The sequence below is a fragment of the Alosa sapidissima genome, chromosome 5, assembly GCF_018492685.1.
Source record: "Alosa sapidissima isolate fAloSap1 chromosome 5, fAloSap1.pri, whole genome shotgun sequence".
NCBI classification, from domain to species: Eukaryota; Metazoa; Chordata; class Actinopteri; order Clupeiformes; family Clupeidae; genus Alosa; species Alosa sapidissima.
The window spans coordinates 35,475,143-35,495,675 of NC_055961.1; the positions used below are offsets into that span (position 1 = coordinate 35,475,143).

A 20,533-nucleotide genomic window follows, 5' to 3' on the forward strand; every position below is an offset into this window, starting at 1 on the left:
CACAGGATATGAGTGGGCGAGAGATGGGGTGTGGGTTCAGCGCCCCCCTGAATTACTACTAATATTGTGGTTGCGTCCACTGACTGCAAGCACACACAACTTACATTAGCTTTATGTAAACTGCCCATTAGTGCTGAGCAATTTGACTAAAGATAAATTATATTTTCACTGATTGACTTTAGTAACAGTAGCTCCATAATTAATTCTTTCTTAATAGTCTCACGATAATACTTTCATAAAGAAAGAAAGAAATTATTAGCTGATGGCTAATAATAATTATAACTAACAACATCAAACTCAAAATCAAAGAACTTCTGTTATATGTTGTTCATAATTATTCATTCATAATTAACATAAAACAAGCTCAAAACTGAACCTATGTAATTTGTTATAATAAATTAATTTAGATTCGATAAGAGTTTAGAGATGACTGAATTGCTCAACCCTATTCATGGTCTCTTAATTAGTCCATTCATGTCACTGTAGACATTGTTCAGGTTATGTAATGCTACCCATTCAAAATAGAAATGATTAAAAACAAACCTGTAAGTGTTCATAAAGTTTCACTTTTTTAATTTTGAAGCAACTTTAAAAATCTAGAGGATACGTCATAAGAAATCTCTCTCCACATAAAACGATTTAAGACTCACAAGATGCTCAGATTATTTCTATAAGGGCAGATATAACAATTGATCAACTTCAAAGGATGGTGCAATGAAAACATCACATACTCATCTTGTCTAGGACAATCAAACAGAATCAAATAGTTTAAGCATCAACATATAAAATATTGCATAGCTTTCGACCCTAAAAATAAATTACACTACAACTCTTAATCACCAGAAAAGGCTCAACATACAAACACCAAACCACAATGATTTTTAAAGATTTACCATCATCAATAAAATAACAGTAAACTTATACCAAAAGTAAAACATCATGGCCCATATTTAAATCATCTCTACATTTCAACATTCACCACAACACATACTTGATTACTTAATTTACAACCATTAAATAAAACAAGGACAGTATCTTCCCACTTCATATGCAGTGGTAGCACATATTGCACGCACGTCTACTGAGCTCCATTCCTTTTTTTTCTAATCCCCATTACAGATTTGTTAAGGCGAGCACAGGGAAGCACCAGTGGAGTCATCTCAAGAGAGTGTGGAGATTATTTTAAGAGTTTAAGGCTATTTCAATTCATTATGAAATATGAACATATCAAAGTGAGGTTATTATAAAGTGTGATACAGTCATCGGAGTTTATATTGTGCTGCCTCTAATCGTCTGTTATTCCTGAGTAGTACAAGAGGAGACTATTATGTTGTCCTGAATATGCACAGTACATACGAATATTTTGTCAAGCAGATGAATACATAAATTATTACATTTTAAACATATAAATCTTGTTTATTCCCTAAAATATATCTATAATTATCTGCTGGGAAAGGTTTTGACAGTAATATCACAAAAAAAGTTTCAAAAATAGTATTTCACATAATAAGCTCCACATTTGTGGAATACACCTGCATAGTTGAATCAGTGTTTTCGTAACTCTAAAATATTTTGTTAAAAACTTTATTCTCAAACTAAGCATTTCTTTGTATAAACTGCAAATTGGTGCAAAAGTGCGGCATTATTATGTTTCATGGACAGTTCTCTGAGTTTTAGGGTGAACTAACAGTACCTTCTACACCTATGGGACTTCTGAGACGTTACTGTTCTATTTTGCTGATGGCTTGGGCAGCTAATGTCTCTCGTCGAGTTGTCACAAAAGCCTGCTGTTTCTCATAATAGGCGGCTTCGTTGATAAACGTTGGGTAGACTGGGCTGGGGCCTTCATAAGGGATGGTCCTGCCATCAAACGTCTGGAACATGGGATCACCAGGGTTCAGTGGCTCCCAATCACAGTCCTTAAACAGAGCGACAAAGAGAGAAAACAGAAGAGGCAATGAGAAAGGGAAGGAGGGGGAGGAAATTAAAACCTCAAATGTTTCAGAGCTTTAAAAAGGGAAGTCCATTTAAGGACATGGTTTAAAAACATTAAGATTTAGTCTGTATTCTTTCCTTTCCAGTGTTTGGGTGGATGGAAAAATACAGCTTGTCCTTAGAGTCACAGAGACCAGCCTCAGAGTTCCTGAGTCATAGGCATGCGCATGCGCATTCACACACATTACAATAGAGCCATGGCTCACAGCTCTGAGTTAAAGGCTAATGTATTCACTAAAGCATGCATGTCAACAGCTTTCCCAAGAACACTGTGGACTGAGTGCTCCAGCACAGAGTAAAAACATAACATAAATAAAAACATAAACAGCATATTAAAATGCAAACAACGCCCACTATACCTGCAGATCTGGGTGCACCATGGCAGTGATGTTGCCGTTTGTGTCTCTGGGGTAGTCCATCCTTTCCTGAACTTTGAACACGTCGACACTGCAGGGAGGAAACTCCACACCTATGACACAAACAAAATACATCAATAGATCATTTATTACGGGTCATGATATACATTACTCCACTGATGATGAAAAACAAGGAAACAATGGTGAGGAGAAGAGAGTAATTCTATTATGCAATATGGGCCATTTGTCATCTGCACATAATCTGCTTGCGGTAAATGAACGAGTAGTAAATTAACATTTTCACATAATGGCATAAACATTTTCACTTGGGTGAATATGTGCAACTTTAGCTCTTTTATGCTGACATTCATACTCTAAACATTTTCACATAATGGCGTAAACATTTTCACTTGAGTGAATACGTAACTTTAGCTCTTTTATGCAGACATTCCTACTCTAAGCTATGATATAATATGATAATTATTAATTGAAACTATGGACACATTCTTATTAGATCATGAGACAATGAAATTCTGCAGCTTATTGGCCGACAGACCCAAACAGCAGCAGCAGCAGCTCCTCTGACTGTGAAACATGTGAGTTACACTCTCTTTGGCATGAAATTTGAGTTCAAATTCTGTGCCCTTTCACAAAGACCGCTGTGATTTTTTTATTTTTTTTTGCAGCTGTCGCACACCATGTGGATCAGACACGTGGAAGTGGGCTCTGAGCGGAAAAAAACCCTCCAACAAAAATCAGCACCACAGTAGGGTATTCATGAACAAGCACATTGTGGCCCTTCCGCAACACAAGACGGGAACACCCAGAGCGGCCCTAACGACATGGAAACAGCCCAGCTTCCGACAAGCATTCTATTCAAGCACACAAGAGAACCCTGCTCCTCACTCACCCGCACTTGGCACTCACAGCGTGTTTACGTTGGGACAGGGGCAGTGAGGGTGTGTGTGTGTGGGGGGGGGGGGGGTTGGAAACACTGAGTTTGCACTAGACCTGAGAACTGCAGACACTGCCGCATGAGCTCACGAGAAAGCAGAAAAAAGGAAGTCTAGCAAAAAGGGGCATTTCAGAAGTCAGAGTCTGAGCTGTAAATGAAAGCAGAGGACCACAGGGGCCTGGTGAGTCACTCCTCCATGAACGCGGGTCTAAGTCTCCAAATGTCACTCATTATAAAGTAGACAATCACTTCAGGGCACAAAGCTGAAGGCTTCGCTGATTTTCAAATAACACAACAATATATGATGCACACAAGACAGACGTCTCCAACGTCCAGTCATCACAAAACATTTATTGGTCAGCCAGGTGTAAATAAGCTTAACCTTTCACTACAGGTTGTTTTGGTTGGTTTAAGTTCAAAACAACACATTACAACAATAACAATACATTTATATTTACTGACTGATACTACTTATATTGCCTCTGTCCTTTTCTACTTTCCTGCCATTTGGGGGGCTGTCTGGCATTGTGTTCTTGAAGGTCCAGTACACTTACCGTTGTTGAAAAGCTCAATGAAATCAAGAGCATGCTTCATTATCACCCTCATGGACTCAAATATGTTGCTTCTTAATACACCCTGAGGTTGTGGGCCAACCTCGAGACCTGAAATGAACCAAAACATTGCGCGTCTAAATAACTGTTCCAGACACATATTTTTGTACAATGAATGTACAGAGAAGGACGTCAGAATTCGCCATGGCTCAGTGGATTTTAATGAGAGGAAATGCAGTAAAGCCAAGGGAATGCTATTTTGTTAGAGCTGAAAAATGTTCAAAAGTTCAAACACCTAGCACCACATTTCACACACTGTTTTCTTTCAGGTTTGTACTTTGGTCTTACCAATGGGGTGCTTGGCTACAGAGCGTGAGGTGGAATACTTAAGCAGTGGGTGTTCATTCAAAAGCACCGGACAACTTGCTGGAGCAATGGCTTTCTGCAGGGCAAAATAACAAACAAGTGCCCTATTTGTTTCACAAAATAACCAGCCAGCTGCAAAGTCAGTGAAAACACACCCACACATATTGCTTCAAACAGCAAACATGTTACATTATTTTCAACATCAAACATCACTCTCACCAATTATCTAAGGTGTAAAATGTGACCCTTTAAAAAAAGAGGCACATTGACGTCTTGCTTATATGTTTACTTAATTCACTGGTTTATTTTTAAGTCTTAAAGCTTAATCTCACCTTAATGTAATGCACCATCTGGAGAGTGAAGTGGTCCGTCGAACTCTCCAGAATGAGAGTGCTGCCCATGTTGGATGTGGTGTTGTGGAGGTCGAAGATTACATCATAAGCATCTGCTGAGCCTTTAGGGCCAAACGTCTTATTTATCTCCTGCGCCCTGCGGACTTCATAGGGCAGCTCATCAGCACTGGGTGCACTGTAGAGAAAGATTACATTTAAAAGATGGAGCCCGTGCCACCATTTGAGCTTTCTGTCATCTTGCCATCCAAGGTTCAGCAAAACACGGCTGAGAGCCTGTTGCTCCTCTCCACCGCTGCGTCATGAGACCACCAAGGTTGTGGATACCACTGAAACACCTTTGCCAATACACTCATTACACTCATGCTTAGTGTAGCATTTGTTGAATGGTCTGAGAAATTCTCTGTAGCAGACCAACGCTCTTGTCTCATGTATGTGTTAGGAAGGAACGATACAGGAAGTGATGCTGCTTCAGGCCTTCACATTTTGTGGCAAGAAACTGAATGGGCATAACTTGCATGCTTGACCAAAGGATGTTTGTGGACTTCCTTAGTTATTACTCCTGGTTCAATTACTTAAACTATTATAAACACATCAGAAACACATGACATGAATGTGAAATAAACCTTTTGATAAGCACTACTTGAATTCACACCATGTTCTCTCAAGTGGTGACCCTGAGCAAATACCATTCATCATCATTCACATAGAAAGAGGCCTTAAACTAATACTCATTACTGAACCACTTTGTGCCTGCAGTTTCTCATCATGTGACGTTATTGACTGGTTTCAATGGCTGACACCGCAATTCAGAATACTATGTCAATGTTATGTTCCATGGTAAAAGTGATAGCCATTAAAGCCTAAATTTATTTTAAAAATATGAGTGATATGTGTCTTTCCTGTTAATTGTACTGTCACGGTCGCAAACGTGTGTAGATGAGATGTCTGAATCGCATGTGGGTGTGCTAAAATTGAACACTAAATGAATGAAGGCTATTGTTCAAATTCCACTCATTTTAAATGTGCTAATTTACAATGGCCAAACACATCATTCAGAGCCCATGTGTTCGGGCTGTTTTCAGAACGCATTCAGGAGCCCTTTATTTGAAAGAGAAAGGAAAACACAGCTGAGTCCAACACTATTGCAATCTGACACAATTATGGAGAAACAGCTTTTCACTGGCTATGCAAAAGTTACCATGATGTGGGCACAACAGCAAAGTGATAAAGCACATTTAAGGGCAGCTTTAAACGACCATTAATAACACTGCATACTGTGCACTAAAATGCAGAATGTAGCCTATTGTTTTTTAATTGTGTCGAGTCTTGGAAAGTAGGCTACTTGTCGAAATGAATGCTGTTATGAGTGCTCGCCGAACACCACATCCCAGAACTGATAGCATCCACTATCAAGTCATTAACATTAGGATACATCATAACCTTTACACACTGTGGCACATTTTAAGAGCTGTCAAGGCCTTCCATGAACCAAAACAACAAAGAGCATCACCATCACGTTATCGCTATACGTTTTCACACTGGCTACAGAGAGCGCACGAGAAAGTCCTACTACAAGCTTAATTAAGCCTTAGGGGAAAAAACTATTTGAGACGCGTAACTCATTCTAATTCCAGTCAACACATTTGACAGGTTGTAAACACAAACGCCATATCAACCACACAAATTAAAACACTCCTAATGGATAAAGTGTTGGCTTAGAGTATTATATCACATTTCTTTACCTGAGGTTTTCTGGGGTGAACGCTCTGTTCAAATCGGTGTCGACATATCTAGTGCACTTCTCGACAGCCCTGGGGTTTGTAATGAAAGGTTTCGTCATCACTCCGCTTCTTTGAATCTCCGCTCCATTCTTTAACCACATATTTACAAGCATAATGCCTGACATCTCATTTCCATGCGTCCCCCCAAAAATAGCCACTCTTCTGGCTTCGTTAAAACAACAGACACCACAACGCGAAGTCATTGCGCTCACTCCTAGAGCGTTTTAGTATGGAGCAGCTAAGACAAGCGTACAGGACAAAGTTATCGTTACTGTCAGCACTGGCAATGCTTTTGTTCGGTGCGCGGTGGTCAGTAGGCTATTACATAACTATCGCCGTTTGAAAGTCCGCGTTCAGTCACCGTGGAAAACTCCGTGTTGTACAATAGTCAAAGGGGTTGGGTTTCAAGATCCTCCCTCTGAAGCCTTATATGTCTTAACATCCAACGGTAGCCTGTGGTTATGCTATGCGTATTAAAAGACTAAATCATAAACACTGACTAAAGACACGTCCAAGTCCTATGAATAGCCCACTAAAATACATTGTGAGCATTCTGCAAGCGCCAAGACTTTCAGCAGACAAGCTTGGTCAGGGAAAGGCTCTCTAATAGGATAAGAAGGTGTTAGTGGTAAACACATTAAGGCCAATACAGATGCACGCAAACCATTACTGCCCATAAGGAATGCAGTTTCTGATGCACAATTCAGGGAGACAATGTTTCACATCTGAATATCATAGATTTTATTTAAATAGATCCAACAGGAAGCACATTCAGGCACTCAGGCAACATATTTTCATATGAGACACTTTAAAGAGTACAAAAGTAAAAAAAAAAATATTCTCATGCATGACCCAAAACATTATGTCCACTTATAATATATATTCATAAAAGACAAAATAAAATACTCTCTCAAGACATCTGTCAGTCTGAACAAAGTATCATGGCATGAAAAAAGATAGACACATTTAACTTGTCATCATTACTTAGTTTTTTTTATCTATGGCTTTGTTTTTGTTTTGACAATATAGTAGTGATGAGACAAGTTACTCCATTACTGTTTAAATGTGTACTAACAGGGGGAGATAGAAGTGTTTTATTCTTTCGCTTTTCTTCCCAACATAGACTTTTCTGGATAGTCTTTTCTGGATAGTCTTTTTCACAGTCATCTCAATCCACATATTTTTTTAACCAGGTGTGTATAAGCAACAGGTTGCTGTACTTCAGCTGCATGTTTATTAACGGACATCCCATAGCTTAATTATTACAAAAAAGGAAGCACCTTTAAGTAGGCTACTGATTGACTCCGAAATCATGACGTAAACTCATAACATTAAAGTGTCTCAATTTCCAAACATAAATCATTATGAGAAATCACACATTTTGATTAGTCTGTTTTGTGCGTTTCGAAGTGTGTCCTTCAGCTGTATTTTTGGGAGGTAATATTTAGAAACAGCCTTTTTCTCCCTTCTGAAGCATCTTCAGGCTCAGAGACATTAAACAAGGCAACTGAACAAGGCAATATGGCATCCTCTTGAGCATCAGAATGTTGGTTTTGACTTTTGCTTTTTTCTTTGCCTCTTCTCACTTTAGAAAATGGTGTGTGTAGGGGGGGGGGGGGGGGGGGTAACAGTGCTGCACCATCCTCAAGCCCCGACTCAACAGTTGCATTAGTATCTTCAAGAGTCACCTCGGCTGAAATCTCATCACTTCCTCTTTTTCTTGTGGCATCCAAAAGAAAGACACAGCTTCACTTTAGGGTCTACATCAACAACCTGGCACGTGTCCGAGCTCGTAATCATCTCCAAAGCAACAGAGTCCAACAATGTATTCTTCTTTCTTTTTTCTCTATTGATGGCATCCTCTCTGAATTCAACATGGTGGTGTTCAGGTGTGTTTGAGCAAACTTGAGCTTGATCCTTTTCCTTTTCAAAGGAGCAGGCACTTGGGCATGTTGTTTCCCACTCATCTAGTTCTTGTGAACAGTGAGAGCCGTTATCTCTGACCCTGAGCTACATGGGTTCACCTCTGTCTTTTCTTTTTTTGTTTTGTAGAGCACTTCAGATTCAGTTGTAGAGCAAATGCTGCTCTGAGATGTGTTGTTTCCTTCCTTCTTCGTCGACTGTCTAGACCATCTCTTGGCTTAACACTGCACAAGAAGAACTTGTGCTTGGTGTGTTTTGGTCTCCGTCGTTTGTCTGAGACAAATGTTGTTCCACTTTCCAAGAGAAAGCTAGGCTCTGAAATACTCTGCACAGTCCAGGGCATTGTATGTTTTCTTTTTATATGTTTTCCTGTCTCTTAGTTGGTCACGCAGCCCCTCAGGTAATAAATCTGTTCTTGACTGTCCTGTTGAACAGGATCTTCTAGATCACATGGGTTGTCTTTGCTTTTGTGTTTTTTTCTTCTATTTCTTGGAATATTTCAATTAAAGAAACAGCGGAAACAGTATTACAGGGGAATAACACAGAGATTACATCTGAATGCCATAGACTGTTAGGCCAGACTGAGACAGTAACATGCCAAAGTGCTTCTGAGCCTCCAGCAACAACTCACATTTAGTTGACCATGGATAGTGATGTGGCATCATCACAAGAGTGTGAAATCCAGTCTGTAGATGGGGATTCTTGTTCAGTACGTCGAGCAAAGAAAAAAATGACCAAGAAAAAGCATCAAGAGGACTGCATGGAATCTCTGGCCGTGGATGAGTGCAGTATGCTCATAGAAAGCATTAGCATCTATCAGCCCTACACCTGAAACTGATTCTGAGGCAATGCCTCTACACCAAGTGTCAAGCTGGGAATAGTGCCCAGAAAGGAATTGTTTTCCATTTCTCTGTTGTCTCTAACATTTGGACCTTCACTCAGTTCAATACACTGCACAGGAGGTGTGCATGAATAGTCCTTAGACTGACTCCATTGGTCGTCTGAAACAGGATCCGGACTTTTTCCTGTTTTGTATAGATCTTGTACTGGCAGGGAATTTTCAGTCATCTGAGACGCAGCTTCTTTATTTTGTGAATCCCCTCCATTCAAGCCAGACTTTTCAGGGTTTTCCAACATTTGAGATACCAAATTGCCTATCAACTTCACTCCATCTTTTCTTTTTCTGTTCCCTTTTTCTTCCAGACCTTAAATGATGAAGCATTGTGGAATTACTGTCTTCAGACGACCCCCAATAACTTCCACTGGATACCATATTGTCCCTGGTCTGCTAGTCTTTGAAGGACTCAGCCCTGCTTCAGTGTCAGTGTCAAATGTTTCATAGTCAATGTCTCATTTCTCAGATGACTGGTTATTATTTCCATTCGAATAAGTTGTGTTTGAATTAACTTGTGCTATGTGGATATTGGCTAATCTACGGTCATCTCACACACAGGATCACCTTCCTCTGAGAACTCTGGCAAACTTCCTTCAAGTCCAAAAGCACTCTGTGACTCCTCACACTGAGTACTCTCCAGTGTCTGGTCGTCGTCCATTTGCTCAGGAGTTATTACATTATGCTCATCTTCTGTGTCCGTAAACATCAAGGTGCCGAGACGTGACACGGGATGGAGTTTTGTGGGACTGCTTAGTTTGTGGTCTCTCCGGTACCTGGGAGTTATCACATCCTCTCATCTTATTTCCCTCTTTACTGCAACAAGAGCTGCCATAACGGGCCATGTTTTGGACACTTTTATTTTTCACAGCAAGGGATTTTGACATTTTGGTTTGGGCATTTCCTGGGCATCCTGGGCTCTTCAAGACATCCTTCGTATTCTGACCTTTCCTTGTTTCCTTGACCTCTAATGGACTTGATCGTTTTGACCCCCTGGATTGTGCCCTTACCGGGGCTTTTGAGACATCTTTGGCATTAGGAGGTTTCTTTTTTGTGTTCTTGACTTCTGATGGAACTTTCTTGGTATTTGAACCCCACTCTTGTCTTTTTCTTTTGTGAAAGTTCTGAATAAACAAAGCTCCATCCTGCAAGGGAACAAATGTCTTTCAGCAACGCTGGAATACTCTGACAGCAGGTGTCAATGTATTCTCAGAACCATAACAAATGCTTTCTTTTTTAACCTATTATGCGATGACCATCTTGTCTTGTCTATATGATAAAAGGTTTCTTCCCCTCGTAGAGTGGAGTCTATTCTTTACAATAGTTGCATTGCATCATACAACCTAAATATATGACACTCTGGCTCTAAAAAAACAAAGTAATAGTAAATAGTCATGTGGAACACAATCTAAGAGTCTCCTTACATGGAAAACACTTTCCACTTTTCCAGCAGAGACTAAACTTAAACTTCGAGAAAAACGCCATTGAGCATCAGTATTTGTGAGACAGGAGTTGAACCATTAGCTTTGGGTGCCGTCATACAACACCAACAGCTAAACTACAGGAAAGACATTAATTAGTTTGTGGGTGCATGTTGTTCATGAAGGAAATATGCGAGTTCCCACAGTACATACCACTATCCTGATATTGTCTTGATTATCTTGGTCTTCGTGGACTTCAGTCTCTTCTTCCAAAGACAAGAAACTAGAAAGGAACACAACTTCTTTACAACACATTACTGCAGAGTTGCATTCCAAATGTTCCGATGAACGTCTGAGGGATCTCTGTAACCAGTTTTCTACACTCACACAGTCTTACACAAATCTGAATGAGGTGCAGAATGAATGAGGCACAGAACTTACTCTGAAACTGGACTGGGAAACAATTCTGTTTTTTTTCTTTGTTTGTCTGTTAAAGACAAACTTTTCATGCACTTGAAGAATCCGCCTATTGAAGAGTTCTTTAAAAAGAGAAATGGACACAAACATGACAAATCAAATCAGTCACCCAATCACTGAACTGAATGGGTCATTTGAGTGATTTTGAGAACATGGTATAGTTTAAAATGAAACATTAAATCTTCTCCAAGGTCTACAATGAGCAAAATGATTGAACCCCTATTCAATTGTACTTTTGTAAATCAATTGAAGTCAGTATCAAACCTATGACAAATACAAATATTGTGATTAATATTTAATATAGATAATAGATTTGGTTTTGGGAGACTAAATGATGAATTTATCAAATGGAACTGTTTTATAATTGACAAAACTCATGGATGGCATACAAGTGAAGTCTGCAATAGAGATTTGGGGTTTCAAATGTAAAGGATGTTCTAAAGTACTACAGACTTCTAGGGTTTTTTTGGACATTTTGGACAAAACAGATCTCCCATGTGAATGAACTTAACTTGCATATATGGATAATACATAAAATATATATTTTTTGTGGTTTATCATGGTGTTAGTTGATATGTCAACTAATCTTCAGTAATTTTCAGGGTTAAGGGGGACGAATATGTTTGAGTTCACAAATCTACACATATACAGTGTGTAAATAAAATGCTGCTTGCCTATTTTATAATATACTTACTACTAAAGTCTGCCGCTGGTGCGATGTCAGGAAACCTCTTCCATAATATTTCTCAAGGAACGGAAAGTGTATGTCTCTCTTTTTTGGTCTACGATGTGGCTTCTTATCTCTGCAACTATTACGATGCTGCTGGCTGTCTGTCTCACTATGAAGCACAAAGGAGCCGCTTGATTCTTCGCTTTCGGTGTCAGCAGTACCCTCACTTAAACTGAAGGTGTAGGACAGTGATGTTGCCCTATTTCTCCTCACTTTCCTCAGTGGTGGAGCAGGAGTATCTGCCTGTGTTAGAAAGATGCTGTTGCCAGAATCACTGTAAAAAAGAAAACAAGTAGGCATATTTAACACATATTCTGAAAAAGGTATCTAGGTTCATTGAATTCAACATATTTTTTCAGAATTTTTTGAGACCTAAGTGCGTGGGCCCTGGTTGAACTGACGTGGAATGACCCACATGGAATTTTAGAACCCTACATTGTTGCGGAACAACATTGAACATGAACATTTGAACATTTAGGCACACCACATTTGGACAAACTGTATAAAGGGAAGCCAATTTTGGAATAGCCTACCGCTTGCAATTATGTTAAGACCCATCTCAAACTATGGTTCATAGAAAATCAGAACTGCAACCACTGCAGGTTTTTCCTGTTGAGACCAGGGATTTATCTGTCCTTATCTGTGCAGATGTACATTTTGTATGTGTAGGCATATTGTATCTCGAGCCTGTTTCCTACAGTATGTTACTTATCTACCTTGGGACTAAGGACGAAAATGAACAAGTTCGCAAACTCCAAACTATAGCCTACTGATGCTGATGTTCATGAATGTGCAATCCCTATCAAATAAGCTGAAGTAACTATACCAGGTATCACAATCCAAATGGTTTGACTCCACCAAAACAATACCTGTCTGACGAAGCCACATCATTTTCATTAGGGATCCCATGATATCTCTCCTCTCCACGTCCATTGTTCAAGATGTCTGATTCAGGCAGTTCACTAGGCCTACAGTTATCCAAGGCCATTTTTTCATGGCAACATCAGTGTACTCCTCCTCGATGCTGGCCTGATCTGTTACTAGAGGAAGATGCTGAAGTTAGGCATCACCGCAGGATTATCTTCAATTGCAAACAACTGCAATCGGCCCCCGAGATTTATTCACACTCTGTCTGTATATTCCTACAATGCCAGTTCGGCAAGACGTTAACGATAACGGTGTTATGTTTGATCTGCTGAAACTTTCCTAAACTTTCTAGTCATGTACACCTAGTCAAGTACGCCTAGAGTACACAGTTCAGCTATCGCACATACAAGCCAGTGAATCCGATCGTAAAATAAACCATTTCCCTGCAATTGAGGGTGGTTGAGTGAGCCATATGATTATCTAATTTAGATGCCAGTACCTAATCACAACCCCACAGTTTCACACATGTCGTGGTGGTACGGATGGTGACATGCACGCATGCTCGGGAAACAGGAAATGGTGAGTGTTACGTCTACTATAGTCCGACGGACTACAGAGTGTTAGCAGAGCCCGTCCCGTCCCTTATTAGACATTCTCTGGTGTTAGTAGTCCGTAGACGGGCTCTGGTAGTTCCATAGACAGTAAAAGAAATGGACGAACAGACTCCGTCGTTCTCAATGGGAGGGCACTGAGTAATTTTTCAGTTGGTCCCCCCAGTACTGCGCAGACTCGCACTTAACTTCGTGACGTTAGCCATCGAACTGAATCTTGTAACTCATGCCAACCGCCCATAAACCCCACAAGAAGAAGAATCTTGTAACCAAAGATTCTAGCTTCTACTTCCGGGAATTCGCCTGCCCCCTTCGGTAGTTCCCATACGAATTTTTCTGAGTCAGTGAGCCTGCCTGCTGTGTGGGTCATTACCATGGTCATTACCATAGGAAGAAGTCAGGTCTGGTCAGTGGTTTATCATGTGATCAGCATCCTGTACTAGGTACATAAACGCGCCTGCTCAGTAATTTTGTAGTTTGCATTTTGCCAGACATTCTCTGGTTTTGCTTGATTCAGTACCACACAGTTATGGCGAGTAAGACCGAGAAGTTTCAGCTACACGTTCCGAGTCTGGAAGAGTTACGTCAAGGTAATTATTGCGCTGCATAAGGTTGCAAAATAGCCTACAGTGTTTCTTTTTCCAAGCAAAACAGCGTTTAAATAACCGACTTCTAGGTTGAGACTAGGCATGACACTTGTAGTGCTTTTTTGGAGGCTCAAATTCATAATAGTAAAATCATGTCATGGTTCTTGCGTTTGATGATGGAAGTATATGTTGCACTTCAACTAAGTTGCCTCATTGTTATTTCTTTTTTCAATGGGGCAAAAGTCCACTCAAGTAGCTGTTATATTTACGGCCATGTTAGGCTATGAAATGACAAATTAAGTCAAGATGGTGTGCATAATCCAGCGTATTTGATGTGATTGTGAAGGATGTGATTGTTTTCTCTTCCTCAAACCACTGTATCTTTCAGTGTTGGAGAATGGTCTGAAACAAAATTTTGCTGATGCAAAAGTTTCTGTCACCGACTGCCCAGACCTTACCCAGGAACCATTCACGTTTCCTGTAAAAGGTAAGAAATAAGATCTACGGCATTTGCCCAATTGCAACTCAGTATATTGCAGAGTTGGGAAAAGTCTGGCCTCAGAGAGTGTCCTATATATATATACCTGTGCACATAGAACAGGTAATCTCGCTAAAAATCTATCTGGCTAATGCATGAACAATGACAATTAGTGGGCCACCTAATTAAGAGTTGTGCTAATTAGAATCAGCTGTTTAAGTTGATGGTTGGAACAAATATGTGTGTGTGTGTCAGACTCAGAGAGAGGGGGAATAGACAACGAATTAATGGAGTATTAAGCATCCATCTTTTAAGCATTCCTTCCCCTTTACCCTTCACAGGCTTATGTGGTAAACCAAGGATTACAGATGTCGGAGGTGTGCCTTATCTCATTCCAGTTGTTCATCCGGATAAGGTAAATGAATATCCTGCTATTAAAAGTTAGAACTAAAGCTGCAAAACAATGTGTGTGATCTTTCATTCTGTTTTTAAAGATCTATAACATGAACGCAGTGTCCAAGGAGGTGGAGCTGCCTGGTGCTTTCATCCTGGGAGCTGGCGCTGTCTCCTCAAAAACTGCTGGGATGAACGCTGAGGTCAGTTAATGTTGGACAGTTATATTACATTTAGAATGGCTTTCTTCTTGATTTATGAAAGTAGTTATAAGCTGCATGCTGAAAGCATACAGTCAGTGGCAATTCTAGACATTTTTAACAAGGGTGGCACTAGTGAGGCACTGATTAATTCAAGGGTGGCATGAGGCAAAACATCCAGATAAACAGAAACAGGCTCAAGATGTGAAATTAGCACAAATACATTAGGGAAACCAGATGCAAACACCATACTCATAAATTGAAGGACAAAAAAACACAAATACCTTACTCTCACATAAAATGTCTTTGTATTTGAAAAAAATGTAATACAAACATATTAAAGTTAATTATCTAAGTTGTCTGTCACTGGGCTATGCTGCTCTAAAACAAATTCCATCATGGGGACATTAAAATATAATACATTTTATTATATTACTGTAAATGAAGATATACAAAATATACTCATCCAAGACATTTCCTCCACTCTATGGCCATCTATTTTTGTAGCTGTTTCAATAATTTGACCTGCTTTTTTGTCTATTTGTTTATTTTCTCAAGAAAACTTGAGGTTGGTATGAAGGAGTGTATTGTGTATGTGAGCAATTTTATCTTCCTGAATCTCAATATTATGATCACAACAAGTCTGGGCAAATAATTAATTACATTTTCACGTGGGGTAACTTGTTGCCGGGCAACCATAACCGGTTCCATGTCTTCCGATTAGATGATTAATCATCAGAAACTTGAGGTTGGTATAAAGGAGTGTATTGTGTACTGTATGTGACCAAACATTGTGCACATTGCACATGGAGCAACTTCTTGCAGGGCAACCACATAACCGGTTCCATGTGTTTGAATTGGATGACTGAAGTTCTCAAGAAACTTATCTGCCTGAATCTCAATATTCTGATCACAACAACTCTGGGCAAATTACAAGTCAGCACCAGTGCTGCATTCATTGTTTTGCACTTTTATAATCACATCACCAAAAGTAGGTTATTGGTTTTACCAAAAGAAGTATTTTAATACAAAATATGATGCCAACTTTTTCCAACTAAATAAAATAAAAATGACAACATACTATTTTGTATTTTACATACATGTACTGTATCAGACATACTGCCTATCCCTGGCTGTTGGCTGCAGCAACTCAAGCTAGGTAGTACTGATTGTTTTGTGTTTATGTTAGTTTTGATCCAATTTGACAGCTTTGCTATGTTGCCCACCCAAAATTTCTACCAGCCCACCCAAATATAGTAGCCTAGCCTAGGTTAGAACCAGCCCTGCCCTGCATGGAGACATATTTTACGATAATAATGGAGAAAATGTTAGCAAAACTTTAGGTTTTTGTTAACGGAATCTCCCGACCCTCATTCATCCATTTGCGCAACAGCCCACATTCTGCCTTCAATCCAGCGAGACAAGTAAAATAAATGTTTTTTTTTTTTTTTTAAAGCTGTCATCGTCATAGGCACGATATTTAGGCTAACTCTGTTAAGCCTACACAAAGTTGCGTATTAAGAACCTTTCGTTCCGCAGTTCAATTGTGCCGCAGGCCAATAAAGGCAAGCGTGTTTGCCACTTACATTTCTGATGTCTGACACTTCACACTGCTGCAAGTGCATCAAGAAAGGTCTCGCCTTACACCATGTTAATGGACAATCGTAGACTAGGATTTGGGGTGGCACCTGGGGTGGCCAATCGAATCTCAAGGGTGGCCTGTGCCACCCGGAGCCACCCCTCTGGCTCCGCCCCTGCATACAGTTACACTTTAATTAATTCAGGATGTTCTGTTCTGTATGGTAAAATGTATCTGTTCAGTTTGATGGGCTATTCAGTCTTCACTTCAATAAAGACTCCTATCATTACCATATCATAAGTGTAGCAATAGGCTTTAATATTCTGTTGGTCTTTCAACAATATCTAACAATTGACCAACGGTGTGTCTCACATATTTCATAAAAACAAGGCTCAATATCAATTTAGTACATGCCGGTAAATGTAATACATTGATCAAAACTTTTACCTTTATTCTGCCTTGGTTCTTTGTGGCTGTGACGACGCAAAATTCATGCACTGCATGCAAGGCAACTTTAATAGTTTGAGAAACTGTCTAGATATAGTGCTTAAGAATCCAGTCTATGTGATAAGCAGACTATTTGTGTGATGTTGTAATGTGATCTGGTGAGATCTTGCATTCTTGCACAGAAGTATCTGCAAGGTCTTTGAGCGTCATTATTAAATCACTGTGGTATGTGCCTGCTCTCTAGCTAATGCCCCTGGTGCTAACTGAATCTGAAGGGAAGCCTGCTGTCAATGCCAGCTACTTTTCCTCCATCAACCCAGAGGATGGCAAGTGTTTACAGGAAAAGTACAGTGACAAGTTCCATGATTGTGATTTTGGACTTCTGGCTAATCTGTATGCATGTGAGGGAAAACCTGGGAAGGTGAGAAAAGCTCTTGCATAATGAAATGGCTATATTCTAGCATTTCTGTGTAAACTTCATTCAGAACAGGCCCTTTCACTGACTTTTTGTAGTTGTTTGAACACCAGGTACCGATTTGTGTAACTGTAATTGTGAAATATTGGTTAAATCATCCATTGAGTATCTTGAAAATCGCTATATAAATTAAATGTATCATTATTATTATTATTATTATTATTATTATCATATGACCAGATGTAAAATGTTCTAAAAGTTTTTTTATCACATTATGTGTATGTCAGTCCTGTTCAATTCTATAGCATAGCCTGTAGTTTTTTAACAGGGAGAGCCTTTTTGATGTGGTGATTTTTTTTTTTTTTTTTTTTTTTTTTTTTTTTTTTTTTAACCATAGGTCTTAGAGGTGAAAGCCAGCCGGAGGACCGGACAGGATAGTCTTGTGACATGCATGAGAAAAACAATGGAACAGTGCTATCCTGATAAAAGCTTGGCCCTGGGTGGGACTTTCGTCATCCAGAAAGGGAAAGCCAAGATCCATATCATGGTAAAATTATCTTCATGAACGTTTTTCATACAATAAAGTTTAATTAAGATTAATTTGTTGACACAATATTAAAAGGTTATACTCAAGGCTGTGACGAGTGATATTCACGGTTTAGTTGCAGGCGTATTAAATGTAAACATCACGATTACTCAACACATTTCCCCAACAAAAATACACATACAGATTAATAGGGAAAGTGCCTCTATGTTGAAATATTTATAGATTATTAACAAACTTTTTTCTGTGAACTGTGCCCCCCTCACACACACACGTGCAGCCACGGGAGTTTTCGCCATGTCCTTTGCAAACTGAAGAAGATGTGAACAACTGGCTAAAGCACTTTGAGGTCAGCGCTCCACTGATCTGCCAGTCAGTGATGGTGTCCAGGGACCCAGTGAGTACAGACACAATCTAATGCCTTTGATTTACCACTATGCAGATGCCTCTCTTAACTGAAGATTAACTAGCCAAAACATTCATCCTTTAGTTTCAGTTATGTATGTAGATACATGAGGTAGTAAGAACAACTCTTTGAAACAAAACAAAATACCTTTCAGAAGTAGTAACCTCATGTGAGACTTTTCATTTTAGGTTATAGCCATTTGATGGTAGACATTGTGCTCTCCCTGAACAATCTAAAAGGGTTGTCAAAGATTCTGTGAATTACATGTCCTCTCCCTGTTTTCCATTTCCTCAGGGTTTGGACCTTCGTGTGGAGCACACACACGGCTTTAGTCACCATGGAGAAGGTGGACATTATTACATCGACACGACCCCGGATATTGTGGAATATCAGGGGTACTTCCTGCCTGCGGAGTACATCTACCGCATTGACAGGCCCCAGGAAACTCACAAGATTGGTAGAGATTGAACATGAGATGTTTTGGTGTCTTTGTTCTTCTGATTTTCATCAGTTTTCATCAACTATTATAACCTTAATCTTGATATAGTTGTGTGTTGGTAATACCTTTTTGGAGTTAAAAAAAAAAAATATGAATTGACAAGTCAATAACAAACTGGATAAATTAACAATTGATACTCAAGTTCTGAAGCACTTTTGTATAATTATGGTCTAAATTGTATAATTATAGTCTATGGTCTAAATCTTAGGTTTAGTCAGATTTTTTTTTTTTTTTTTTTTTCGCATGTCCAAATTTCCTTCAAGGATTCCCGCGACACTGAAAGACCGGGGTAGACGAAACTTGGTGGGCATGTAACCCCACATGGATAGCATGGAACCATTGGTTTTCATTTTGATCTGTAGCCACCCCGCTGTACTGGACCCCCCGAAAGGAGGGTAGGGCAGACACAGTTTTCTGTGAATATCTTGAGAACCGTAGGGCCTAGGATGACCAATGTTTTCCGTATGTTTGCCTCCAGGGGTCATGTTAACCCATTCCATGTGCACACATGTGCATAAACAGATACACACGCACACACATACATTTACAGTAATCATACGTATGACACATACTCACACAGTAGACATATGTACGCATGCATGCACATGCACAAACACACATACGCAGGCAAACACACAAGCACGCACATACACACACACACCCACACACATAAACATAAACATAAACTTGTACACGCACACAATTCAAGAATTTTCCCGTCATCTACTTCCTGAATTTTTGGTCAACTCGTGCTGGGCCCCCCGAACCGCAAAAAAAAAGTTTTTCCTAAATAACTACCTGAACCGTGGCACTGAGGATGAAGAATCTTTTATGCTATGTTGGTCTCAAGGGCCCACATCAACCTGGCCCATAATCACTCATTTGTGATTTGTGATGTTTTGTAGAATTTCATCCATGGGGGGGTCTAAAAAAATTAGGTTATGTGTACATTTAGTGACTGTACACTCATTGGCCTGTAGATGGCGGTGCACACATATACACATGCACACACACACACAGGCACCCACATACTATCGGTATTAGAACGGCCGATACATAATTACAAATTCAGTATGATTAAAAGAAAGCCAAAATAAATATTCATCATCATCATCATGGCTGCATTTTCAGTATTGGCGATAAGTAGTCGTTTGTCCACTAGATGGCGCATCGTTGCAGTGAGACGTAATTTTGTTGGAAGTTGAAAGTGGGTTGGAAAAACAATGGACGCTTCATACAAGGACTGTAATTTACCGCAGCGAACATCTAATAAGGATAGGACGATGCTCACATGAAGTGTAATTCCCATTTCTTCTTGAAGCCGAAATAAATCTGAGGATGTTTATCGGACATGCTTGGTTTTTACTGCAGGTACGTTAATCTTATAATATCATTAAGGACCTAGGTTACCGTTAGCGTTGGTTGAGTGATTGAGGCCAATTTGATTGATTGCATTTGTAGAAAACTATAAATGCGGTTATACGAAGCAAATTGATAGCAGCACTGTTTGTATCTTTCGACTGTCATTTATTGCAGATGCTACAAAATCATTCTGTGCAATGGAAGATTTACCAGCGTTACACCGGTCTGATACAGTTTTGCCTATACATGCGTGAGACTGAGATGCCTGTTTATTTTGTTTTAAGTGCGTGCAGGGTGTGAGAGGGGAATCGATGTGCTTTGATTCCAGCTTGGTAGTTGTAGTCT

General features: G+C 39.6%; 3 protein-coding genes across 3 annotated transcripts; 1 reads left to right on the forward strand and 2 right to left on the reverse strand.

Moving 5' to 3' along the window:
- Positions 1 to 550: 550 nt before the first annotated feature.
- Positions 551 to 6,829, reverse strand: aspa (aspartoacylase). Its single transcript, XM_042091110.1, has 6 exons — positions 6,319 to 6,829; positions 4,556 to 4,751; positions 4,206 to 4,299; positions 3,861 to 3,968; positions 2,355 to 2,464; positions 551 to 1,919 (listed from the first exon to the last, which is right to left on the reverse strand). The coding sequence occupies exons 1-6, from the start codon at positions 6,558 to 6,560 to the stop codon at positions 1,722 to 1,724; spliced, it is 948 nt and encodes a 315-aa protein (XP_041947044.1). The 5' UTR covers positions 6,561 to 6,829; the 3' UTR covers positions 551 to 1,721.
- A 245-nt stretch (positions 6,830 to 7,074) lies between these two features.
- Positions 7,075 to 13,317, reverse strand: pho (phoenix). The gene is made up of 5 exons (XM_042091108.1): positions 12,670 to 13,317; positions 11,765 to 12,074; positions 11,035 to 11,132; positions 10,807 to 10,876; positions 7,075 to 10,317 (listed from the first exon to the last, which is right to left on the reverse strand). Exons 1-5 carry the CDS (start codon positions 12,786 to 12,788, stop codon positions 9,859 to 9,861), a joined length of 1,056 nt encoding a protein of 351 aa, XP_041947042.1. The 5' UTR covers positions 12,789 to 13,317; the 3' UTR covers positions 7,075 to 9,858.
- Positions 13,313 to 18,869, forward strand: c5h11orf54 (chromosome 5 C11orf54 homolog). Its single transcript, XM_042091109.1, has 9 exons — positions 13,313 to 13,328; positions 13,770 to 13,868; positions 14,254 to 14,352; positions 14,685 to 14,758; positions 14,838 to 14,939; positions 17,207 to 17,383; positions 17,775 to 17,924; positions 18,202 to 18,318; positions 18,622 to 18,869. Exons 2-9 carry the CDS (start codon positions 13,808 to 13,810, stop codon positions 18,793 to 18,795), a joined length of 954 nt encoding a protein of 317 aa, XP_041947043.1. The 5' UTR covers positions 13,313 to 13,328; positions 13,770 to 13,807; the 3' UTR covers positions 18,796 to 18,869.
- The last annotated feature ends 1,664 nt before the right edge of the window (positions 18,870 to 20,533 follow it).

Coding starts and splice junctions, on each gene's coding strand:
- aspa (XM_042091110.1), bottom strand. CDS start 6,560: ATGACTTCGCGTTGTGGTGTCTGTTGTTTTAACGAAGCCAGAAGAGTG. Junction 3,969..4,205: donor TGTAGCCAAGCACCCCATTG/GTAAGACCAAAG, acceptor GGTTCATTTCAG/GTCTCGAGGTTGGCCCACAA. Junction 2,465..3,860: donor CATTGAGCTTTTCAACAACG/GTAAGTGTACTG, acceptor TTTGTGTCATAG/GTGTGGAGTTTCCTCCCTGC.
- pho (XM_042091108.1), bottom strand. CDS start 12,788: ATGGCCTTGGATAACTGTAGGCCTAGTGAACTGCCTGAATCAGACATC. Junction 10,877..11,034: donor TTTCCCAGTCCAGTTTCAGA/GTAAGTTCTGTG, acceptor GTTCCTTTCTAG/TTTCTTGTCTTTGGAAGAAG. Junction 10,318..10,806: donor AAGACAATATCAGGATAGTG/GTATGTACTGTG, acceptor GTTCCCTTGCAG/GATGGAGCTTTGTTTATTCA.
- c5h11orf54 (XM_042091109.1), top strand. CDS start 13,808: ATGGCGAGTAAGACCGAGAAGTTTCAGCTACACGTTCCGAGTCTGGAA. Junction 14,940..17,206: donor CTGCTGGGATGAACGCTGAG/GTCAGTTAATGT, acceptor CCTGCTCTCTAG/CTAATGCCCCTGGTGCTAAC. Junction 17,925..18,201: donor AAGCCAAGATCCATATCATG/GTAAAATTATCT, acceptor ACACACGTGCAG/CCACGGGAGTTTTCGCCATG.